Source organism: Leucopleurus acutus (assembly GCF_964270905.1).
Source record: "Leucopleurus acutus genome assembly, chromosome: 4".
Taxonomy (NCBI): domain Eukaryota; kingdom Metazoa; phylum Chordata; class Mammalia; order Artiodactyla; family Delphinidae; genus Leucopleurus; species Leucopleurus acutus.
The window spans coordinates 13,377,214-13,402,660 of NC_139146.1; the positions used below are offsets into that span (position 1 = coordinate 13,377,214).

The 25,447-nt window shown below is 43.2% G+C and overlaps 1 protein-coding gene across 4 annotated transcripts in view; it reads right to left on the reverse strand.

Annotated features, from left to right (window-relative positions):
* Window positions 1-12,277: 12,277 nt before the first annotated feature.
* JADE1 (jade family PHD finger 1) overlaps window positions 12,278-25,447 on the reverse strand; it is a 56,800-nt gene continuing 43,630 nt past the window's right edge. For all 4 annotated transcript variants that reach the window (XM_082838629.1, XM_082838628.1, XM_082838626.1 and 1 more), the window contains exons 9-11: window positions 24,498-25,019; window positions 18,908-19,025; window positions 12,278-15,448 (exon numbers count right to left, since the gene is read on the reverse strand). In XM_082838629.1, the coding sequence (XP_082694755.1) occupies window positions 14,541-15,448; window positions 18,908-19,025; window positions 24,498-25,019 (1,548 nt within the window). In that variant the 3' untranslated portion in view covers window positions 12,278-14,540. The remainder of the gene's footprint in view (window positions 15,449-18,907; window positions 19,026-24,497; window positions 25,020-25,447) is intronic.

Below are 25,447 nucleotides of genomic sequence, written 5' to 3' on the forward strand. Positions count from 1 at the left end.
CTGCACGCAGGCTTTCTCTAGTTGCAGCTAGCGAGGGCTACTCTGCCGTGCGCAGGCTTCTCGTTGCAGTGGCTTCTCTTGTTGCGGAGCATGGGCTCTAGGCGCACGAGCTTCAGTAGTTGCGGTGCGTGGGCTCAGTAGTTGTGGCACATGGGCTTAGTTGCTTGTGGCACGTGGGATCTTCCCAGACCAGGGATTGAACCCATGTCCTCTGCATTGGCAGGCAGATTCTTAACCGTGTCATGTATTTTAATGTACTAATTGTAGTGATTCACTTTTACCTTACACGATTTTCAGTATTTATCAAATATTGATATTTAAGAATTTGGGAAGGTTTTCATTTGCTTGGGGTTTTGGGGGTTTTATTTTGTTTGTTTTTGCTATTACTCAAAGCAGTATTAATCAAATGGAATCTTAAGTTCTGAGACTGCGTGGGCATTGAACTATTGCAGTCCTATTGATTTTCATAGATCCATGTAGTTAGTTACTGTCTGCTCCTAGTTTGAACGTGGGGTACCCTGCTTTCTGGTGATTAGGGTAGATGGGTTTGCATCTGGACAACAAGTTAGGAGACCGTTGCAGTAGTCCAGATAAAAGGTAATGAGTTGAGTTTGAGGTGACTTGAAAACATGCATGTGTAAATATCCAACCAGCAGTCAAAAGTTTAGGACTGGTGCCAACAAATTGGGATAGCCATGAGGTCATTGGCATGGAGCTGAGATTTGAAGCCGTGGAGTGTAGGGGCTTGCCTCCGGGCCTTATGTGATGTACTGACTACCTCTTCCCCTCCATTTCTCACGCTGTATCCCCGACGATGGCCTTCTTTATCTTCCATCATTACGTTATCCTCCCTCCCCACATAGGGTCTCCGCACATACTTTGCCATTTGCACATTCTTCAGATCACTACTCAGACAGCACTGCCTCTGAGAGCCTTCCCTAGCCTCCAGACTGGGTTAGGTCCCCTTGTTGTACTGCTCTTAATATATGCTATATTTTTTTCCTGTATAGCACTTACCAAAATTTGTAAATAACTCTTTTTGAAATTTTTTTCTGTAATGTCATCTCCTCCCCAGCAGACTGCAAGCTCCTTGAGAGTAGGACTCATGTTTACTATCCGTCATCGTTGTATTCTTAGCCCTCAACACGGTTCCTGGGACATGGAAGGTATTCAAAATTGTTTGTTCAAAAACTGAAAAAGAGTCTTTAAGGACAGGCCCTTAGAAAATGCCTTCGTTGGTTGAATGAGCTCAGGAAGAAGAGTCACTGGAGGAGACTGAATAGGAGCAGTGAGAGGCTGGTAACCAGGAGAACCCAAGATGACAGAAACTAAAGGACAGATGAAATCTGATCTTATAGGCAGGAGGGGGCAAATGGTTGCTAGTGTCAAATACAACGATAAGACCAAATAATACAGACATGACAGTTAAATAAATGGTAGATAGGCGCTTAGCTTATTTCCATTTCTTAAAGAATTTGATTCTCTAAATTCCTTCCCATGTCATTCACAGACTGATTTCCATGTAATAAAAGTTACGTTCATATTTATGTTTATAGAATATAGTGTTTATTTTTTTAAACTTTTAATTAGAGAAAATGTTAGAATTATATCCGACAAAAAAATGAGACTGTAAGAGAAAGCACTTCAGAAACTAACATTGTAGACAAATGAAATATAAGTATTATTATCCTGTTTTAAAAAGAAAATCTAACTTTCCAGACATTTCTTTAAGGTAAAATCTTTCAACATAGCACTTTCTCCAAACTTTGGCCAAAGGTACCTACTCTTGACATTTTAATACTAATAACCTCCCCCCTCCAGTTGGCTATCTTTCTTGAATACTTAGATATTCTCCAAGAAAAGGATAAGCTGCTAAAATGCCGATAGTAGGCCCTTCTGACCTCTGTTCAATTTGAAGAGACTTAAGCTATTAGCAACAGAACTGAATGTGTATGGTTATTTTTCTTCCAGAAAACTTTGTTAGCTAATGATTTCTAATGTAAAAATGTAGTAGCGCTTTTGACATTCCTCATATTGGTCAGTCTTAACTTCATTTACACAGACAGTAAGTATCATTTACTCTGTGAGCTTTATTTTAGGAGACAGGGGAAATGAATAGGAAAGGGAGAAAAGAAATGATATAAATCTGAAATTGGGGGTAACATAGCTAGTTCATTTTATTTATTTGTGTTTCTATATCGTGTCTCCCTGAGGAAGAAAAGAGATATGATTACCTCTTCTTCACTTTGTATACAAATATGCAAATTGGGGCAGCCAGCAATCTTCTAATTTCTCCTCTGGTGTGAGAACTATGGGAGAACATTAGTAACAATTCAGTCATTCGTTTATTCAGCAAATATGAATATTTCATAGCTGCACAGTCTGCCAAGCCAACTCAGACAAACCAAGGAAGAGCGAAAATACACTTTTAAACATTTTATTATAAATTCGGTTCTTTAACCATAATGTGTTTTATCAATTTTTCCAAAATAAATCTGTAATAAGCTTTTTTTAATCAAGATTAATTTTTTAATTAAGATTAACCTCTTAATCAAAAATAATGACTAATTTTTTTAGCTTACTTTAAAATGTATGTATACATATAGATATGTATACAGAGAGGAGACAGACACTGCAACACCCCAGTGTTGCCTATGAAATCTGTCCCCTACCAACTTTGTTTTTTTTTCCTTAATTTTTTTTGGCTGTGCTGCACAGCATTCAGGATCCTAATTCCCCAACCAGGGATCGAACCTGTGCCCCCTGCAGTGGAAGCACGGAATCTTTTTTTTTTTTTTAATTTATTTATTGTATTTATTTTTGACTGCATTGGGTCTTTGTTGCTACGCGCAGGCTTTCTCTAGTTGCGGCGAGCGGGGGCCTCTCTTTGTTGCGGTGCGCGGGCTTCTCGTTGCAGTGGCTTCTCTTGTTGCTGAGCACGGGCTCTAGGTGCACTGGCTTCAGTAGTTGTGACGCACGGGCTTAGTCGCTCCGCGGCATGTGGGATCTTCCCAGACCAGGGCTCGAACCCGTGTCCCCTGCAGCGGCAGGCAGATTCTCAACCACTGCGCCACCAGGGAAGCCCCAAAGCACACAATCTTAACTGGACCACCAGAGGAGTCCTCACTACCAGCTGTTAAAGCGTAAAAAATGTGTAGCTTTTTTGACAACATTAATGTTCTTAGTATTTACATAAGGAAGAACTAAGTAAATATGTATATACTTAGATAACAAAAATCATAGGATGGAAAGGCATTTTTAAAGTAATTTTTTACAACACTGGCACCCACCCAACCACTAAGAAAAAAATCTACACGAAGTGGCCTGTAGCCCAAGGGTTCACCATAAAAATTCACACGTGCCCCCACATGCCTGTAGACGCTCCCAGTGCACTAGCTCTAACCCTACACTTAGTTCTTCCACTCAAAAAGTATTTGGGAACGTAAGCAAAGGAGAAAAACATTAGAGAGATAACTTTGAACCTGCTCTCGTTTCTTCCTTTTTAAGTACATGTTCTTATAGCTCACTCCTTTATTTTTAGTAACAAATTACCAGTGTTACTGTGCACAGCTGTTGAAGTTCACTGGTGCAGGGAAGGCAGCTCCCTCTCCCTTGAGGTGGCCCAGTCCACTCTGCAACAGCCTTGACCCCTAGAAAGTTCTTGCTGATACTGAACTGAAATGTGTCTCCTCCCTTTGTTCTGCCTTGTACAACAGAGTAAGTCTAAACCATCTTCCACATGGCAGATGTTCAGCCTTTTAAAAATAATTATCATGCTCTCCCTGTACTTAGTAAGCATTCTCCATTTCCTCAGAGGACTTGGTTTTGAGTCCTTGCGCCAGCCAGTCACTGGTCTCTGAAAACATATATATCTTCTTTCACTCGTTCAATAGATATTTACAAGCATCTTACTTTACACCAGGTATGCTTGGGATGCCTCAGTCTTATGCCCAGAGCCAAACGTTATTTTCAGGGTATAAACTATTAATTCCCTTGTTCTGGATCATGACTGGGAATGGTGGGGAGAGGGTAAGTGATACCTGCCCAAGGAGGGGTGGGGGGGACAGCTTATTAGAATCTCCAGGGAACTGTGGCTTCACGGTACATACCCTTCCCCTTTCCCTCGCCCCAAGAAGAGTGACATATTCTCTTACGGAAGCCTGCTTTGACAGTTACTGAGTTAGCGATTCAGGAAAATGTTCATATAATTTCTCATTAGTACTTAGGATGACAAAAAAAATGAGAATTACTGGTCTGGAGTCCATGCCTTCCATTAATTCAGCTTAAAATCATGTTAGCTCTTTTGGAAGTTGAATCACACTGTTGGACAGGTATTGAGCATATTGTTGACTGAAATCTTAAGTTTTTTCTAAAGGTTTTGTTGCTAAGCCAGATCTTTGCCCCAGAAATTGGACTGGTCATTTATTGCTTTTCATTATATTATTACAGCGTGCTGAGGTCATTTTACCTCCTAATTCTGTCATCCAGTTTGTTACCTATAAGCATAGGAACTGTGTCTAATTTTGTTTTATTGCTATATTTCTTGCATCCATGACAATTTTTTATTTACAGTGAATTCCATCTACAGCTTTGATAAACATGCCACCCGTATTTTCATGAAAATCACTGAAAAAATGAGAACTAGACAGATCTGAGTACAGTCAGTCTCTTCGAGCATACCAACCACCACCTCCCATGACGGGTTATAATCAGGACCCATGAGGCATCATGGTCAGGCAACAGGTCAGTCAACCTGTTTTTAATCTAGCCCATACTGCTGCTTCCACACTATCATAAAACATCAAGAAAGACCTAGGCTTCTGCCTAGGAAAGTTCATTTATGCTGCAACTGTCATACTTCCCAGACCTAATCTAGTAATCCTGTCTGAGAAGACAAGTTAGATGGGTTTCTTCTTAGTAAATCCATGTAGCGTCCTAGTAATCACTGCTTGTTCCTTTTACGTTTATTTAAAACCCTTTCAGTCCTTTAGTATGGCATCATGGAAACTCTCAGTCACGATTTTTATCCTTTTTTCAAAGAATAAGAAAGCCATCAGATCATAATATGATGTATGAGGAAATCTGTTGGCACTTAGATCTGTGAAGATTAAAAATATGAGACTAGGATTTCCTGTCATGTGAACTGTGTTCTAGGGGATAAGGGAGAATGAGAGTAGCTACAGTCATGTTTCTGCAAATAAACAAAAGAATCCATTGGATCCATTGGAGAATCTTCCCCTGGATCTACAGTAACCATGCTGATCTGTATTAATGTCTATTTATTGAGTACCTACCTTATACAAGCATTGTGCTAGCATTTTGCATTCATTATCTTGTATAATCCAACAACCCTGCTAGGTAGGTGTTGCTGCTAGGTCGGTGTTGTCATTCCTTTTCCGAAGATATAAGGTGTCATAAAAGTTAAACACCTGGCCCAGGGTCACAGAGCTGGAAAGTAGCACTGCAGGCTTTCAAACCAGGTCTCTCCAACACCAGATTCCTTCTGCCAACACTGCATCCTTAGAGTCTGTGGAATTTGTGCTTTTGACATCTCTCCCATTTGCTGACAGTGACCGAGCAGTCGCCTCTACAGGTTCTCTGAGTGCCCCCGGGATTTTTTTGTTTGTTTTTGTTTTGTTTTTTACATTTATTGTGCACTTCACTTCTATTATTATTACATTGTAATATATAATGAAATAATTATACAACTCACCATAATGCAGAATCAGTGAGAGCCCTGAGGTTGTTTTCCTGCAACTAGATGGTCCCATCTTGGGGGGATGGGAGACAGTGACACCGATGTGTGTTGCTTATGTCCAGTCTACTCTGTGATCTCGTTTTGGTCGCTGTCACTGCAGAAAACCCTGTTTCACAGAGATAGGATGTTGGAAACGAAAGCAGGCTTTTCAGTGCTTTTGTGGCAACATCAGGATATTCCGCCATGACGTTAATTCAGAACGTATGGAGATTTGAAGTTGCCTCAAACATACTTTTAAGGCCACCGTGATGTGCGATCTCAAGCAGTTGATCCTCTTCTAGCACGGACAAGGTCAGTTCACCTGGCTTATTCACAGATGGGTCGCAGATCCATTCCTTCCCAGTTTGGGGTCTTTTGTGGTTGGGAAGTAGTGCTCAAAGTCTTTGGAAAGCTGAGATAGGTGATCATGCAGCAGCTGGGAGAAAGAAGGCCCTGGCTCAGTCTCTTTCAAAAATCTCTGCTAATGTTTGAAACATGTCAAAAATTCCAGTGTTCACGCGTCTTCTCTTATACACAGAGGTGAGATGGCTTTCTAAAGGTAGATCACTGGCCAGAGCTTTTGAGTTATAAGAGCCACTTCAAAGATTTCTTTTGGAAAAACAGTCACCACTGGCAGCATGTTTCAGTGGCACAGAATGGGTCACAAAACTTGCTTACTTGTGTGGCATATTCAACCTGCTCAACAAACTCGATCTGTCACTTCAGGGGAGAACAACACCTGTGTTCAAGTTGGCAGATAAAGTGACTGCATTCAAAGCCAAACTGGAATTATGGGTGCCCCGGGGTTTAATTCCACTGCGTCACGAGGCTCGAAGTCACTGTTAGCAGCTCGGTACTCTCAAACAAGTGCTTCACCCTAGACTTCAGGTAACTCTTACTAGTGTCCATTCTCTCCTTTTCAGTTCAAGGATTCGTGTTCTTGATAGAAGATACAGACACAAAATAGGTTTTGAAATATTCTGCGTTCACTTTTTCATGCATCAGCCTTATTGTAACGATTCAGAGCTGCGACCGAGTCTTTCTTTGCCTTTTCTGACTCTGACTCTAACCCAAAAAGCCCTTTTGGTTATCAAATTATATGCATTACATAGAAAACTTCCTAAGAGAAGCATCTTCATATCTAGGGGGATTTGGGTATTTTTTCAAACCTTGAAAAGAAATTGGCCATCACCTAAAAAGTCAAGTAACTTTAGTGAAAAATATAGATCTAAGCAAAGGAAGTTATATAAATTAGTGGGTTACCTCCTTTAAAGGTTTCCAGATTTCTTTTTTTTTTTGATTGCCTTATAAAGCTTTCTTTTTTTTCAATTGAAGTACAGTTGATGTACAGCATTATGTTACAAGTGTACCATATAGTGATTCACAATGTTTAAAGGTTATAAGTTATAAAATATTGGCTATACTCCCCATGTTGTACAATATATCCTTGCAGCCTATTTTATATGTAATAGTTTGTACCTCCTAATCTTCTACCACTACATTGCCCCTCTTCCCTTCCCTGTCCCCACTGGTAACCATTAGTTTATTCTCTATATCAGTAAGTCTTCTTCTTTGTTATATTCACCAGTGTGTTGTATTTTTTAGATTCCATATATAACTGATATCATACAGTATTTGTCTTTCTCTGTCTGACTTATTTTACTTGGCATAATACCCTCCAAGTCTATTCATGTTGTTGCAAATGGCAAGATTTCTTTTCTTTTTCATGGCTGAATAGTATTCCATTGTGTGTATGTGTGTATATATACACATACATATACGTGTGTGTCTATATATATATATATATATATATATATATATATATATATATATCCTTTATCCATTCATCTGTTGATGGACACTTAGGTTGCTTCCATGTCCTGCCTGTTGTAAATAATGCTGCTATGAACATTGAGGGTGCATGTGTCTTTTTGAATTAAGAGTTTTCGTCTTTTCCAGTTATATGCCCAGGAGTGGAATTGCAGCATCATATGGTAGCTCTATTTTTAGTTTTTTAAGGACCATCCAAACTGTCTTCCACAGTAGGGAATTTACATTCCTACCAACCACATCCTTGCCAACATTTGTTATTTGTGTTCTTTTTGATGATGGCCATTCTGACAGGTGTGAGGTGATACGTCATTGTGGTTTTGATTTGCACTTCCCTCATGATTAGCAGTGTTGAATATCTTTTCCTGTGGCTGTTGGCCGTCTGCATTTCCTCTTTGGAGAAATGTCTATTCAGGTCTTCTGCACATTTTTTAATCAGGTTTTTTTTTTTTGATGTTGAGTTACATGAACTGTTTATATATTTTGGATATTAACCCCTTATCAGCCATATCATTTGCAAATATTTTCTCCCATTCAGTAGGTTGTCTTTTCATTTTGTTTATGGCTTCCTTTGCTATGCAAAAGCTTTTAAGTTTAATGAGGTCCTATTTGTTTATTTTTGGTTTTATTTCCTTTGCTTTAGGAGACAGATCCAAAAAAAAATATATACAGATTTCTTTAATAAGTGGTGACAATTTCACCCAAAAAAATTTACCAAATATCTACCAAAAAAATAATAAATATGTTAAATTGTGTTTAGCAATGATAAAGTGGTTGATACTATATTATATGATTTTCCTGTGTCGAAATAAGCATGGTATTTTAAAGCGAGGTATTTGAAAGGTATTTACTTACTTTGAGTATTTGGGACTCTTTGAGGCAAAGATATGACCACAAGCATTTGACATGAAAAAGAGAAGCTCAGATGATTCAAACGGTAAAGCTGGAGCAGAGCCAAAATGAACAAGAAAAGAAGGAAGGCACCTCTGAAGCTGCTACATGGAGGAAGGAAACACCAGAGGAAAAGATTTGCTTCATGAAGAAATGGCCTCACACTGATGATAATCTGGAAATTAAGCCATCAGCCAGATTAATAGGTAAAATAACCATAATTAACCCATAATTATAAACGTACTATTTAGAACTCTGCCGTATATAAGCCAAGTAGTAGTGAGAGTATCAGGATACATTAGTGATACATTAGGAATGATGGTATACATTTTTTTTCTTTTATCTTTGCTATTTAATTTGCTTGACTTATTTATAAAAGCTAACCAGATTTATTATACTTTATATCACAAAAATACTGATTTGAAGGTTTTGCATAGCATCAGAGTTTTAAGACATGAGTCCTAACTGCAGATTCATCGTCTAGAAACAATGTGATTTTAAATAATTCTCTGTAACTTTCCAGGTAACGTGTCAGGATATAGAGAAATTTACTCTTTGAGTTCTTGGTAGCAGTGCTATTTTTTATCATAGGCGTATATTTTATATCTGTAAATACGTGTGTGCGTGTGTGTGACATAAATGTATAGGACACTAAATTAACTAATTCCATTCTCCCTAGAAGAAGGCAGGGACTAACTGACTACAAGCCAACAATATTGCTCTTTATCCATTAGGTTATGTTCATAGTCATTCAAGCAGTACATTAACATAATATTTTAAACCAAGGTAATTAGCTTTACTTTACAGAAATTCATTGAACTGAAAGTTCACATGTATACTCCTCCGTATACTCAAAAACACATGAACTACTTTATGTGAACTCTTCTTGTATTCCGAGAGGCAGTAGGGCCCGGGGGGCTTAGCTGCAGCCTGGCTAGGACTGACGCCCAGCTCTACCACCTACTGACCTTGAGCAAATTACTTAATTGCTGTGCCTCTGTTTCCTCATCTGCAGATAGATAATAGTGCCTTCCTCACATGCTGTGAGGCTTAAACAAATTAATACGCATAAAATACCAAGCAGTGCTTTTGCCATTTGATAAGCCTTTTGTAATCATGTACAGAAGCCTGGAGGTTCTCTGACGAGCTTGTGGAATAACAAAGCCAGTTTTTATTGTGGAAGTTATCACTACGGAGATAGCGCTGGCAAGACCGCAGCTAACTGGGAGCAGTGATTGATTTCAGCCAGACTTGAACCAAGGAAACCAGGTAAGAGGCTGCTGTGATAATCCAGGCAAGAAACGAGGAGGCTTGAACACTGTATGGCAAGCGGTAGTGGGATTAAGAGAAGCAAAAGTTGCTGAAGAGATAGTACGTATAATACATAGATCTAGATCAGCATTTGGCTACAGGAGCTGAAGAAATAAGAACAGGTTCCAGGCTTGGATGGCATTCTCTTAAGGCAGGACATAGAAAAGGATGAGTTCCAGAATCTCAAGCACCTGCATACATCAAAGAGGACACGCCCAACAAGCAGTCCACCAGAACTCGGGAAAAGCTGGATTGCAGCAGCATCAAACTTAGCAGCACAGGGAATGGTCAAAGTCAAGGAAGTAGATAACAGATTTGCTTTTACCCTCTTTTTCAATCAAAGGTCTATTCTGCCCCGGACTGGAGCACATCATCTAAGGCAGTTCTGAGCACTGAAGGGAAATCATATTGAAGATTTCAACCTTGAAGTTAATTGCGAAGTTTGCTGCAGACGGCGAATGTTTCAAAGGTAGAAACCGTTTTCTAAGTGATCTGGCTAAAAAAAACACATACACGAGTCCCTGGTGCCACGTTTCCCATCACATGTTGCAGAACTGCCAGCAACAGGCCCTATCCTCTGGCTCCTGGGGACTTAATTTCCCTAGAGAACTATTGTGGTTATTCAACTTCAGACCTTGTAGGAAGAATCACAGTTATTTCTCTCTGGGGTCTTACTCAGAGCAAGCTATGTGGAAGTGAATAGTCACTAAGGAGGAACAAGGAGAAATAAACAAGCTTTTAGCCAAATGTATGAACAATTCATGTTTAAAAAAACTGGCCAAATTTTTACAAAAATTGTAAATGAGGGACTCTGTACCGCTACCCTGTTGTGACTCCTGTACGTTGCAATCTACATGAGAATATGTAACCCTCCCGGCTTTTGCTGTTCCCAGCACAAAGGTGCATTTCATTATATGCTAATGCCTGCATGTAGGGGTTGAGTAAAGCCTGCTTCAGGCAGGGAGAACACCAAACTAGAAATTAGAACTAGGGCCTTGGCCCGGTCCCACCAATGCCTAATGCTATGATCTTGGACATGTCTTCTCTGTAGAATAGAGATACCTCTTCTTTGCCCTAATGTTCCAGAATTCTGTGATCAAAAGAATGCATTTAATGAAACTGCGCCCTTTGAAAATTACTTTTTAAGAGTCTTATATACACAGTCTCCCTGTCATTCAGAAATAACTTTTTTTTTTTGCCTCAGAAGGCTTATCAGTCAACATTATGTTGAAGAAGTCAGTGTCTTGTTCCTAATCATAATAGCCAAACATTTACCAAATGCCTACTACGTGCTTTCTATGAGATGCTCTATGAGCTTGCTTTAAATATCACAGCAACCCCAGGAAGATAGTAGGATGTCACTGTCCTTTCACAGAAGGGAAAACTGAGGCTTATGAAGGTTAGGTGACTTGGCAAAGGTCACACGGCTGGTGGACTGTACTTCAGCCTCTAAACCCAGGTGTCTCCAACCCTAATGTGTAAGTTGCTTCAACTGGTTGTTTTCAGCTCTAAAACTGTATTCTGGAAACAACTCCAGGTGGGGAACACTAAAATCAAACCATTATCATATATCAGTGTCTCACCATCAAAGTTGAGCCAGAAAGCAGCCTAGTGAATCTGTGCTCTTCCACAGTCTTGGTCATGTTCCCTGCAGTTTGCGTTCCTGATCTAAGCTGTGAGACTGTCGACATGTACCATCATGTGAGACATCACATACATATGCAGCTAAGTCATATACATCTAAATATTTAGCAAAACCAGATTTCAAGACACTCTAAAATGTACTGCAAAATGTACAGCATTTATTCACATACAGACAAAAAGGCACAAATTCTACTAAATAGTTCAACAAAAAAATACAGCTGTCCTCAACTAGTTTTATAAATACTTTCAAAAAGGGGGTAGAAATAAATACAGGATTGGGCCATGTAATATAAAATAGTCATCTCTACATATACTTTGTTTAATTCTGATTTTTAACTCTTCATGCACCTTTTTTTTTCAACTTTAGCTGAATGGACACCAAGCTAGGCACATAGTGAAAAATCCTCTGTACAAGGTTACAAATGTAATGACAAGTTTGTCCATTTCAAAATAATTAAGATTTGTACACAACACATATAACCCTTCATTTAGATTTTGTGTTTATAACCTAACAAATGACATTCCAGGCAACTTTACAAAAGTTTAACTAGCCTACATTTTGACATAATACATTGATCATAATCAAAGATATTTCTTGGTCAGGATGCACAAGGAAAGATAGATAAAGCTTTAAAAAACAAAAAAAAAAAGAAAAAGGAGGAGAAGGAGAAAAGGCGGCAAATGGTTCCGTACTCAGAGTGCAGGTGGGCAGGTTCGGCTGGCTGGTTGCCGCTCATGCGGCCACGTACAGAGTTCCCAGCAGGACATGAAACTCACCCACTCACAGAGCTATCATTACACTGTGCCAGAGAAACTGAGCTCTGCACCATTTGCATTTCAAAGCAGGAATTAAAAGTGTGGGCTTTTTGTTTTGGGGTGTTTAGTTCTTGTGTGGGTTTTTTTTTTATTTTTATTTTTTGTTTTGTTTTGTTTTTGGTTCAGCATAACTTGGAACGTTTGAAAGCTTTTCAACCTAAATGTGGGGAAAAAACAGGTAAGGCATTATTTTTGCACAAAACTAGCATTCCTAATAGTGCAAATGAATCTGGTACCTCTTATAATGGTGAGAGGTCATACACTTACTAGAATTAATTTAGATTTTCTTTTTATGGCTTGACAAATCATCCCTCTATATATTCTACTCTCACCCAGAGCTGTTGCTGTAGTCAAAAGATAACTGTAAATCGAGTCCACCTTCTCCTGTATCCAGCAAAAGGTTTTTTGCTCATATGCAAAAAAAAAAAAAAAAAAAAAGATTTTTAAATTATGCCGAGTTAATGTACAACTTGGATTCATAAGAAACTTCTAGTATCTGTAGCAACAGTTTATCTGGACAACAGTCTTTGAAAAATGAGCCCCATAGCTCAAAAATAGTCAATCTAAAAACCTGGGTCATTCTTTCCCCTCCCCTGAATTAGCTACTAAAATGTATTCGAAAAGTTAAGACTTGGTTTGAAAATGTCATACATACAATGGGGATGTATCAGATCTACTATTTGATCATCTGATAAAACTTGCATAGCAAGATGGAATTCAATAAGCCTTTTTCCTTGTTGACAATCATCCGGAAGACTTGAAAGGTAACTACAGAACTCAAAGCATTACTCATTAAGTATCAGAATGTCCCTGCCACATGGAAACAAATGTATAAATGAATCAGGAATCTGAATACTGATATTAACAAACTAAAGGATAATTTAGGGGAAGTTGGGCTTGTTCCAAGTGCCCATAACTCTAAATCTCATTGCTACTTAAACTTTCCTTAAGTTTGATTCACAACTACATTGAATTCCAAAAAAAAATTAACAGGACCTTAACACTATCCACTGTCTTAATACATAATGCACTGCAGCGAGTGCAAAAACAGAACATTGTACTCAAATTTAATGCTAAATTTATTATTGCTGATAACTTACTAGTTATTGCCGTTTGCAATTAGAAAGTCCAAGTTACGAACTAGAGCTTTGAACTCTGACTCCAGAAAACCTATTACACTTCAGTCTCTTTCCTGTATAACCTTGGTCAATCAATGGTAAGAGGTTATCGCAACTTATTGCCTTTCTATTTTTTTTTAAATATAACCTATTTTGCTTTTTTTTTGTTTTGTTTTTCTTGTTTTTTGTTTTTTTTTTTTTTAAAGGAATCTGTTCATGTTGGAAGGCCGGATTCCCCAACATATGCACTAGTGGTCGGCTCTGGGAAATATGAGTCACCAGAGTCTGGAAGTTCATCACTTGAACTTGAATAGCCATTGTATTGTTGGAAGCCAGATGGCCAGTTTTTGCCAATGGCCAGCGAAATCCCAAGCTGGCCCAAAAGGCAGTGGTTAGGGAAGAGAAAGGTCAAAAGGACTGGTAAAGACGGGACCTCAACTGCCCTTTCTCACAGATGGAACTTTGTAATGGCTTCACCCTCCACCAGCTCTATATCCACAACACATTCAAGGGCTTCCGGCAGCAGGACCTTGCTTACATTTACCCTAACTCTCCAAGCTCCAGCGGCTCTACCCTGTCCCTTCAGATCTTCCAGTAATGACTTTTAAATTTTCTCTTCCCTCATCTGCTATATTTACACATGAATTCCCTAGAGTTACTGAAGCTTCAGAGCTACTGCCCGTATACTATAATGCAACAAAAACAGCCTTGTGGGCCAAAGTATAAATATGATTTCAAGATCCACCACAGTCCTAGAAAATAAGTTTTATGGGCTATTAAATGGTACGTGAGCATTTCTCAAGAACCATATCTGATTCTGTATATTCAGGTAACCAAGAGTTTGTGCTTTGGGAAGAATACAGAGGGCAGTAAAAACTCATGAGGCTTATTTAAAAGCCTTGCCCTCTTTAGAAACTTAATTCATCCATTCTTATTTTAGTGTTTAATTCAGCCTCTAGTCTTAGCAGTGTCTTACGGTTACAATCTAACTCTTGTGTTTCCTCAACAAGTTGCAAATAACACACTTCTCACAACAATGATTTATAAATGACTCAAAAAAAAAGATTCAATCTGAATTGCAAGTAAATGTGTTTGTGCAGCTCAGGAGTGACGGGTTTCCGCTCGTCCCCCGTGTCTGAACTCTCGCCTACCCCGTGACAAGCCCGTGGTGCTCCCAAGCCATCTCTGCTTCATCAAGAGGCCAAAATGCTTCTCCTGATAATGTCTGTCCTCCTGTTCATGGTGCTGCTGGCATGTATACATTTCTTTTCTGATGCCTCGCTCTCCGAGTCACTCATCTCTACATCAGGGACGTACCCGTCATTCTCGTTGTCAGATTTCAACTTGCTCTTTGCCCTCTCCTTGGCTGGAACTCGGCCTAAGCCCAAATAGGGGTAGTCTGAGTGCTGGTGGCAGGCCCCCTCGTGGGCCTCTCCCTGCTGCTGCCGTTCCCCCTTCTTTGGAATCCGGAATCCTCCCCAGTTTTTCACTGGGCTGGCAGGTGTTGTAGGCACTTTGACTGCAGTCTGGTTATAGTTTACTTTGATTAGGGAGCCGTTGCACTTGGGCACCATCTCTTTCCTCGTGCCGGGTGCTGACTGCCCCACTCCAGGGGAGGTGGCAGCTCTTGTGTTGTCCACGTGCCTCTGGGACACGTCTGTGGACCTGAGAGGCTTGTGACTCTGTCTGAAAGGTCTGTCCTTCAAGTCTCCCTTACCAAGATCACAATGAAAACGATGGTCTCTTCTGCTCCCGTGGTCTGGCACCACCACACCATTTTTCTGTTGTGCTGATATGAGACGTGCTTCTGCAAAGGTCTTTTCAAAACTCAAAAAGCTCTCTGGGACCACCATCCCCTCCCTTCTACTGCCCAGGTCTGGCTGCTTTAGCAGGGTTTTGCCTTCACTCCCAGCACTGTTCTGCAATGGATCTCGCTTATGGGGCTTTTTCATCGAGTGAACCAAGGAAGTACCCATTTGCTTCCTGAAGAACGCAGAATGCCACTTCAAGTCCTCTATCTTGGGGGCATCGGGGCCCACAGAAGGGCTGTTAAACAGAAGCATGTTTTCCAGTGACGAGGAGGAAGAAGAAGGCGGCGCACCTACGAACACAAAAACCACACGTCAAGGAAAGTTACAGCAGAGGCAAATCCAGAACAATAAAATTCCAGACCCTCAGCAGGGCCTTCCCACCCAACAGTAAAACACACAGCCACCCACTTCGTAAAAGTTCGGTTTTTATAGTAAAGGTATTACCTGCCGTGAAATCTGAATACTCAATATCCTCTATTTTCTAAAACAGCTTAAGTTCATGTACTTTTTCATGAAACAATGTCTTTTCAAGGAATACATTTTCCGTCAAACAAAATAACTGATCTGATTTTCAAATGGGATTCACTGCGGAATCCGTCTGCGGTGAAGCAAGCACTGCTTCCACCCAGTCTCAGAGCAGCGCCTGCCAAGAGCTGCCACCTGCCACGCCTACAGACGGGGGGGTGGGGGGGGGGTGTGGGGGGGGGTGTGGGGGGGGGGCTGGGGCTTTTAAGGTTCTTTCTCCAAATTATCTACACCCTTACAGGGCTACATGGCTATGATGAGGATAAATACACGTCAATTGTGAAATGAATAAAGGAAGGTGTTGGAAATCATTCTTGACACAGCGTACATCTGTTTACTCTCATATGTAAAACCCATTTGTGGAATTAAACTGAATTGCCATCCAACACAAGGATAAGTTAAATTGGTGTTTTTCAAACATTTCTGAGGCGAATCACAGTAAGAACCAAGTTTCACAATGTAACCCAGTAAAAGCTCTTTTCCTGCAATCACATTAGCCTCATGGCCTGATAGGCACTGTGACAGTTTCTGTTCTGTTTCACTTGTTTTAATGCTAGTGATGACCTGCTAAATTCATCTCACGACCCGGTAATAAATTGTAACCCTCAGTTTGGAAACTACAGGGTGAATTCGTAACATACTAGAGTTCATCCGAAGGACCACATTCCTGCAAGAGCCTCCAGAGCACCTACAAAGAGCAGTTTTCATGTTTCCTGAGTTATGAACCACCAGGAAAACAAGGTTCCCCCCCAGAGTAGCAGGCAGGAGCCCATGTGAGAGTTTAACTGCTGAGCAGAAACGGACACTGCATGTAAACAGAACAGAGCCAGCAACTCTAAACGTAGAATTATCATGACCGTAGGGGAGGGTGTTTTACAATCTGCTGGTTTAGAAATGGCTGCTTTCTCAATAATCAAACTCAGGGTCAACCGTCACGCCACACGTATTCTTTCTTTTATGCAGTCACCTAATGTGGGAAAATAGGAAGGTAAGAGGGGCTATTTTCCAAGCTCTGATTTCTCTCCTGACTTGGGATCCATGTCTCTGAAGGGCCTCTGACTCTCATAAGTATCGTCTCCACCGAGGACACTCATCCAGCAGAAGGGCCCTGCCCATTCTCGGAACCACGGGACAGTTTAAACCGTGGATCCTAGGGACACACGTTAAGTCAGGGCCATCTCTGCCTCACTCGGAATCATCTCTCTTACAAGGTAGCTCAGTGTGAGGCACGAACGACACAACTGAAAGTCTGAAACTGGAAGGAGAAAAAAGGCATCCCAAGGGGTTTCCACTTCATTCCCTGGGGCAGTTCACAGGAAGATTACCACTGCTTCCAACCCGTCATACCTAGTGTGGGTCATTCCTCAGAGGGTGGCGAGGACCCCTTTTCCTGTTCTGGAACAGCAGTAGGACTTCTGAACGTAGATCTGCATTACATCTGTTACACAAAACACTTCCTAACCTTGTTAAGAAGCTCAACCACTTACCAAAAAACCTCAGCCACGAAATACAAGGGGGAAAAAAAAAAAAACTGCCTGCAATAACCATGAAAAACGATTCAAGTGAAATCAGATGAAAACGTTCTTTACAGCTTATTTTCATAGGTAATCACTCATTACGTAAGGACTTTTAACAAGAGTCACAGAAAGCCCTCCACTGGCAAAGCTCCACAGACACAACCTGCACTAATGATCCTGGGCGGCAGCAGCTCGGCCTCTGCAGCTGGAGGCCGGGTGATCCGCACCAGACAGCCCTGGGGTGGGGGTGGGGGGCTGCTGTTTACACAAGGACACACCACGGGCAAGGGAGAAAACAGGTCCCCTATTTTATCTGCATTCAAATAGGAATAATGAAGAGACAGAAGTTCACCTTAAAGAATCTGAGTCAAACTGCTTGTACTTGTGATACCCTAACTCAGAAAAATCTATTTTAAAAGTTTGACAGCTCTAAAGTCTAGCTGACGATAGAACACTTGATATATCTGGGAAATATTTACTCTTGGGAAGGAAATTACCTAGGATGATATTATTAATACGTTAATACTATCAAAACAATGTAACACACGTCAAGAATATCATTTAAAACTCCCCAAGCTCTTTCCTCTCTTCTTTGTTCGGCTGACCAGTTTGCCTCTAGTCACACATATCCAGTTAGTTTTAGGTAAACCCAGAATGTGGATTTCAACATAATAGGTTATAACAACTTCTTTGTTGTATCTGTGTTTCCTAATCTACAGAGACGAAAAGCCACAGAAGCAGAAGGAGAGTAAGCCGGTGGACTCTGCACAAAAGGCAAGCAGTGCAGACACTGCTGCTCTAACTTCAAAGGGCAGCAGACACGAGGTCCCCTAAGACCCGCCTGCTCGTGGGTCATGGTTCTGCCTGATCCGCGCTCGACAGACTCTTCCTCCTCTGAAATCCTTATAACGCCTGCTTTCTGGGGCTTCTGATCACGGAACACTAGTGCGGAAAAGCACTCCAGAGGGCAGGATTCTGGACCAAACCTCTTACAGACCAACAGAGTCCCGGAGAGGTTAAACAACTTGCCCTCCTATGCACTTGATCTCAAAGTCACTCAAGTGTTCTCCGGAGGTGGGGGAAGTCCATGTCTTAGTTTTCTTTTTCTCTTTGCCAGAGCAACGCAACATAGGCAGCACTAAATAAATATGTTGTGCTGAATCTCGAAAGTATTCAAAACTCCAACTACACCAAAATAATCCACTGTGAACGTTACATCAACATGGGTATGTGCCTTAAGTACACAGTCTTAAGACATATTTACCATAGGTTACAGGTAGATCCAAAGGCTAGATAATTATGAACCTTTCTAGGTATCCCCATGATACTTTACATTTATCAAGTGCTTTGCAATATGTAAGTTACTCTTTCGAGTCTCACAGTTGTTCCCAGGAGGTAGCTGGAGATCTCATCCTCACGTTACATGTGAGGAAACGAGGGAGACTTGGAAAACTTAAGACTTGCTTGTGTTGAGCCTTTAAGTAGCCAATATAGGATTTGACCCATACATGAGGCCCAGTTCGTAGCCCTCTCCTCTAGACCATGGTGCCTCGAATGCCTAAAGATTTTCTTCAACAACAAAAGCCTTTGCTTCTTTGATTCTTCTACAGTATAAAAGAAAATTAAAGAAACTAGCATTTTTTTCCCTTAACAGAGGGCTTACAAACCCCTGCCCTATTGTTTGACCTACCGGGGCTTAATGCATACCTGAAACTCTTTCTTGCTCCAAAAGCTTAGTGTAAAGATTGAATATCTGTTCCTGGACTTTGCACACAGATCGTTTAATCTTTTCCCTGCGGGTCACCATGTAAGTGAGGTTCCGAACCTAGAACGTAGAGAATAAAGATTCTAAGTAAGCAATACATTATAACAGGACTTTGGTGTTTTTTGTTTTTTTCCTCTTTACCTGAGAAAAATTTGTCCTACTAGGTCCTTGAGTGACTTTTGATATCCAAATGTACTTTAAACATTTTAGCTAATCTCTAAGCCTCCCTTTGGGGTGCTAACAAGTATTCTGCGTATACCCCTCAAGGTGGGTAGCAGCACAAAAGAGGCTGTCAGAGGAGGTCCTGCCCCTGCACCACACCTGGCCACAGGCTCCTCCTGGTGAAGAGACAGACGCCCATCGGTGTCCAAGTCCAAACATGCCAGCTCTTGCCAAAGGACTCTGCTTATCACCCCTTCAGTATCCTCTTCCCATGAATTCTATCGTCAGAGGCTTCAGAGCAGTTCAGAAGCCACCTCTGCTGCACTTTATCAAGCATCTTCTGAAGATGGAACTAGGTAGCATTAGGGTCAAGGGCCATCAGAGGGAGAAGCCCCTCACAAACAATGTCCCCACACAGGGCTCACTAGAAGGCCAAGTAGTCACCAGGAATCCAAGTAAACTTGTTTTGTTGACACTGAACTCTCTGAATTGCCTTGGAACTTACAGGCCGCTGTGTTCCTACAGCGTGTGAACGCCTAGGGAACATCCTTCTTGCTTTGCCATTGACTTGCTAGCTCAGCCTCTCAAGGCCAGCTTTCTGTATCACCACCTGAAAAACTGAAACTGCCCTCTTCTCGATTCATCGGTCAGTAACCGAGAAGACCCCAGCACTATGAGCTCCGCTTTGCATCTGATGTGCGACCACTGGGGAACTGCATGCAGATGCTCATTCACCAGTAGTAACCAATCAACTTAAATTTGTTCCCCATTTTCAAAGCCACCTGTGATCAGTCAATACAGAATCAAATTTTAATGACTTAATCAATAAACCCCCTTAAATCTCTCAGTCCTAAAACCTACTGGTAAGACCTGATTAGACGGCATGGGCCTGAAAACACAAACGTCAAATGCAACACAGCAGATAACACAATTAATAAACCTTTCTTCAGGAAGATGTGGACAAGACCACCCCAGTAAGCTCAGTGGCAAGACTGAAAACAGGGACTGCGTATCCCCATCAGCTCCTACACCAAAGGCATGACTGCACTCTCCTAACGCTTGGGCTATCCCTTCTCCTGCCACCTTCTCCCAAGGTCACTAACCTTTTGGCAGCGAGAGTGGCAACAAGCGACACACACAGCCCTGCATTTTGGCTTCTGTACAGATACACCACCCCTAAAGAACCCTAACAATTCCAGCTGTTCTTCCCCAGCTGTGTTCAAGGCAGCCTCCTTTCCAAGAGGACACGAGGCATTAAGAGGAACAGGTCAGCTGGCTTTCACATTTGCATTGCTCACGTTGTAAGTGGTATAATTTCCTGGCCTAAAGCAGGACCACCAAGTCAGGCTTCTCTTGATCCTAACCTATTCACTATTTGTTTAGGATCTTCCTAACACTTCTTGATAAAAATAAAAATTATCTTAAAGAACTGAGAATAAAATCACTCTTCCTGTCTCAAAGTAAATCTTATTTCAGTGTCATTCACCCTGGTTAAAGCACATTCTTTCTCTGACAGCCACACACCCTCAGGCCAGGAAGTAGGTGTCCTTTATGAGAATTCTGACCAGTTTGGGGATGGAGGTAGCTAATAGGCGACCCTCTTTGATAAATATTGCTCCACCCAGGGGAGATTAAGAGTAGAAGGTCAAAAAGAGGAAGGGGCCGAACCTAGATCCTTATCACAGGCTCAAAACAACTGGAAAACATACAGAACGGTTTTTACATTAAGACAGGGAATCCAACTTGTGGAAATAGGAAATGGAAACAAACTCTCTGACATCCTAGGAGTGGACAAGGTTACTCTCCTATTCAAGTCAGATGTACAAAAGAGATACATCGTTTTTTACTTAAAATTGTCAATGGAAAGAGCAGAGCCAGAGAACCTGAACTTCGTATTATTACTCAAATTTAATCTTGGTGTCTTCACTTCCCCGAGGAAAGATTTCCACCCTGGCTGTTAAGTGGGAAATTCCCCACTTCCATTCCCCATGATTTCTGATACGAGACATCTAACTGTGACCCCAAGAAGCAAAGGTCGGGGTTTTCAATTGGAGCAAATCAGCCCCTGAATAAACCAGGCCGGCTGACCACATTAGTATAGTGAGTGCCCTAAACCTTACCTCTCTCATGCACAGAACACCCTAAAGGGCAACTTCCATAAGCAGCCCCTGTATGTAGAGCTGAACTGAGGCTCTGTCCTCAACACACACCCTGCTTGGCCCTTCCTGTACACTGCTAGACTGCTAGACCTAACCTCCCGCCCACCCCCGACCCCCCGCTTCATCTTCTCCCAATTGCCAGCGAGGTGGTAGGCAAAACCACCAGCCCTCGGCTGCCACCCTCATACCACGTTAAACCCAAGAGTCAGGCTTTCCCCAAAAGCAGTGGTTCCCAAACAAACACGTACGGGCCCTAAAACACAGAATGCTGGCCTCCAACCCCACCGTTTCTGGAGTCAGAGGTGGGATCCAAAAACCTGCAGGTCACGTTGCTGCTGGTTGAGGACCACGTGCTGAGAACCACTGCCCTCAGGAACTCGATAACGACCTCAAGTTTTCCTGAATCCCAAACACTGCTTGCAACACTAAAGCTTAACATGCCTCTTGTTCGGGGACAACTGTAGCCTCTGTCAGATTGTCAAGAGGTGACCATTCCACCAAATGCTGAGTAAAATGGTCCCCCGGGACCCGGCCCCTTCCGGTGCCCCAGGCAGGAGTGCAGAGGTAGCATGTTTTTTTTATCTGAGCAAGTACTCATTTGCTGAACTCATGTTTATTGCATCCTTTAGAAGACAATGTTTGGGGGAAAGGAATCCCACCAGAGTGAAGTGGCAGCCCTGGGAACTTGGCATGGCACCCGCCATAGATCGGCAATCGTGTCTTCAGGTTCCCAAACCCACCTGAGTCCATTCCTGTCATCTAACTTTCTGATCCAGAACTGGAACCCGGGTGTGCAAAATGCCCCACAGTGTATATCTGCAGGAAAGAGCCACTACCGTTATCACTCAGAGAGTTGGCTGCCTCTCTAATGAAGGGTACTCACTTGTCAGTTCTGAAGCGACCACACGCCTTGATCACAGTCCCACATATTAACCTGCTACGAAATGCTGTTGTGTGAACTGGGCTGGACTTTAAGTTACTTGAAAAACAGACTTAGGATTTATTCTTACTGTCACCCCTGCCCTGATGAGTCTTTGGCCTAATACACTTCTCGTTTATAATCACAAATAACTGTGCACCCTGGGGCACGGCGGCCAAGATTTCCACTTTTTAAAGCCTCCACCATCGCAGGCCTCGTGGAACATTCTGGAAAACACGTTTTTCATTTTAATAAGCCCGTTTCAGACTGACGCTAAATGCCCTCAAATCTCAGACTCTTTAATAAAGTAAATATAAGTAATACCACACACACAAAAATCCTGATTTATTCCCTGTTTCTCATACATCATTGGCATCATTCTACTTAAAACGCAACAGTGATGACTCCAAAAAAAAAAAAAATGTTTAGAATTTAATCGTAAGTGTGTGTTAATCTGAGTAACTTAAGTACAGAAAAGAGTTAGTACACCACAAGCATTTTCTACACTTTTATTTTGTGGTGATTGCGAGACAAACACAGTCCGAACATGAGACTTTTCGTCCTCCCTCCTGAGGACTATCTGACTCCAAAGCTCATGCGCCCCAAGTACAGCAGTTGTCAGGTTGGGATAAGGCTTCTCACCAGGATTCGAGCTTCTCCCTTCTGAATCCCTTTCTCATCTCTAACAAAAAGGCCACACATACATGTGGTTGAGAGGCGAGGTCTTCTTTACACTCACCACCGGGGTGGGGCTGGGGGGGGCACAGGGGCACAAGAGCCTCACACACCCTCTTCCCGCCTGGCCTCCGCCTGAACCCGCCATCTTAACCTGGTGCCTGGAAGGGGCGTCACAAGCAGCCCGCACTGTCAGGTGCTCAAAGGGTCTCTTCTAAGGAACACTTACAAACACTCTCACTGCTACGCCTTCTCTACCAGGGCAGTGCAGGTCTCTGTGAGAGCTCGGTCTTGCGGTTCCATACTTCTCCCCTGTCCCTATTCTTTGCCTACACTCCCGCTGCAAATCACCTCTGAGTCAGATGCTCTCCCAGGCAGGTGAACCACAGCCCCCATTAATAAGTCAGGCGCTTGGGGGAGACACGTTAACCGTTCAGGCCACTTAGGTGCCTTTCAGCACGGGCTGCTTTGGGCCCGAAGCCTCAGTTCCATCTGTGCACTAATGAATTGAATCACTGTCGGCGGTCGGGGCAGTCGGGGGCGCTGACGCGAGAAAGCGCTCTAAGACACATCGCCGACTAGCAAGCTTCAGTCAGAGACTACCTGCAGGGAGGCGGCGGCCCTGGGGGAAAGCCAGCCCGCTCCTAGAGTTATGCCTGTAGCTGGAAGGGAGGTCCAGACTGGGACTCCAGAGGTACTGGAGAATGGGCGAGACGCCAACCAGCCAACAGCTGCAGGAAGGTGCCACCAGCCGAGGCTCCAGGCAGCCACGGGCCACCATGCGGGCCAATCCAGTGGTGAGGGCGTTCAAAGCACGCCGCGCGGAACGGGGGGCTCCCCGGGTCAGATCGGAGGCCCCTGTGCACCAGGAGCCCTGCCCCACGCCCACTCTAGACACAGCACACAGACACACACGGACACAGACACACATGCACACACAACATGTACACAGCCTGAGTGATGACTTAGCACCTCACTGCCGGAGTACCTGGGGAACAGGTATGCATGTGCACGGCAGCTCATGCCCACACATCAGCACCCACAGCCTGCCCTGCTCGGCGACTGTACCGGGAAGGCCCCCGCCAGCCAGGCAAGAGGCGGAGCTGGGTCAGAGAGGCAGTGCTTCCCTCTCCTCAATGAGCCCGTGACCAGCACCTAGAAAGTGTTTCCCCAGGTTCAACGAGAGACTGCCCTACCTCGGCCCGCCCCACCCCCTCACCGTTAATTAAGTCCACTCTGGTTTTCTAACTCAGTTTGTAAACAGTTCTGAGCCCACCCCTTGGGCATCCTCCTGGGGGGCTCAGTTCCCTCTAGCTCTAGAATGAAGGGGGGCGGGGAGGGGAAGACACACCCCATTTGATCTTCCAGAAGAACAGTAAGAACTAACGAGGAAGTGTTTAAATCAGAGAGGCTCCCCGGGCTCTGTGGCCGTCTTGTGTGTGTGCACAGTGAGTTTACCAGCCCATAAATAGATTCAACCAACACAACCTCATGCTGAAGTATGTACAAGGGTCTGAGAGGAAATGCACTGGCTACCACTCCTTGCTCTGGGCAAGCGGTCGCCTCTTTGCAATCTTCTTCTCTACGTCACCACAAGGTGTCAGTGTCGACCATTACCCTCTCCAGGTCCTGCCGCAGGTGCGTGAACAGCTGCAGCCTCCTGAACAAGACATCCTGCTCCCGCTTCGCGAGATTGTCCTCTTCGTCCTTCTTTGGGGTGATCAGGGGCTTGTTGAAGTTGACCTTCCTCTTCAACTTCCAGTACTGGTACAGGAAATCCACGACCTCCTCGGGCAGCCGCAGGGCCCTGGCAACATCCAGCAGGTTGACGAAGGTGTAGAACTCATCCTCCAGCTGCTGCAGCTTTTGCTTCCGGACACTCACCCGGTGGGCCTCCTCCTGATTCTGCTCAAGGCTGCCAAAGGGCTCCAGCGGATCCCGGGGGGGGCACTCAGGGGCCCCGTTCTCGCGAGCGGCCCCCTCACCGAGGCTCTCGTCGGGCTTGCGATGTGAGCTGTGCTTCGGGCAGTAGGACTTGAACTTGACTTCGTCGTTCTCGGCCAAGATGGTCTTCATCTCCAGGCCCCGGTCGAAAGCACAGGTCACGTGGAAGGCTGTGCGGCAGTTCTTCACAGAGCACTGGCAAGAACACGCAGACAGCAAGAGGAGAGAGATTAGGGAGTGACAGTGACTGAAGCCCCGGGTGCCAGGCACCCCCTCCCTACACACGCACAGGAAGAGCTGCACTTGGAGCTCGTGCCGGGACAGAGGAGCTTCACACGGATTCACCCTGGCAGATCCAGTCGTGTTTTAAACAAGCTACAGCTTGGGATTTAAGGGAACTCTTTTTTCATAAACCGAACCATAACTCTCCTAGAAAAGCAACTGCATCCAATAACCACCTCTTAAAGCAGACACGATCACACAGATGGCACGTGTAGACAAAGGGGGCCCTGGCGCTCCGATTATACTCCGAAGAACGTGTGCCCAACATGCAGAGTATACCCTGAGGCATTCATTTGTCTCTTCTCATAGGTCTGGGCTTTTTTAATGTTTATATAAAAAGC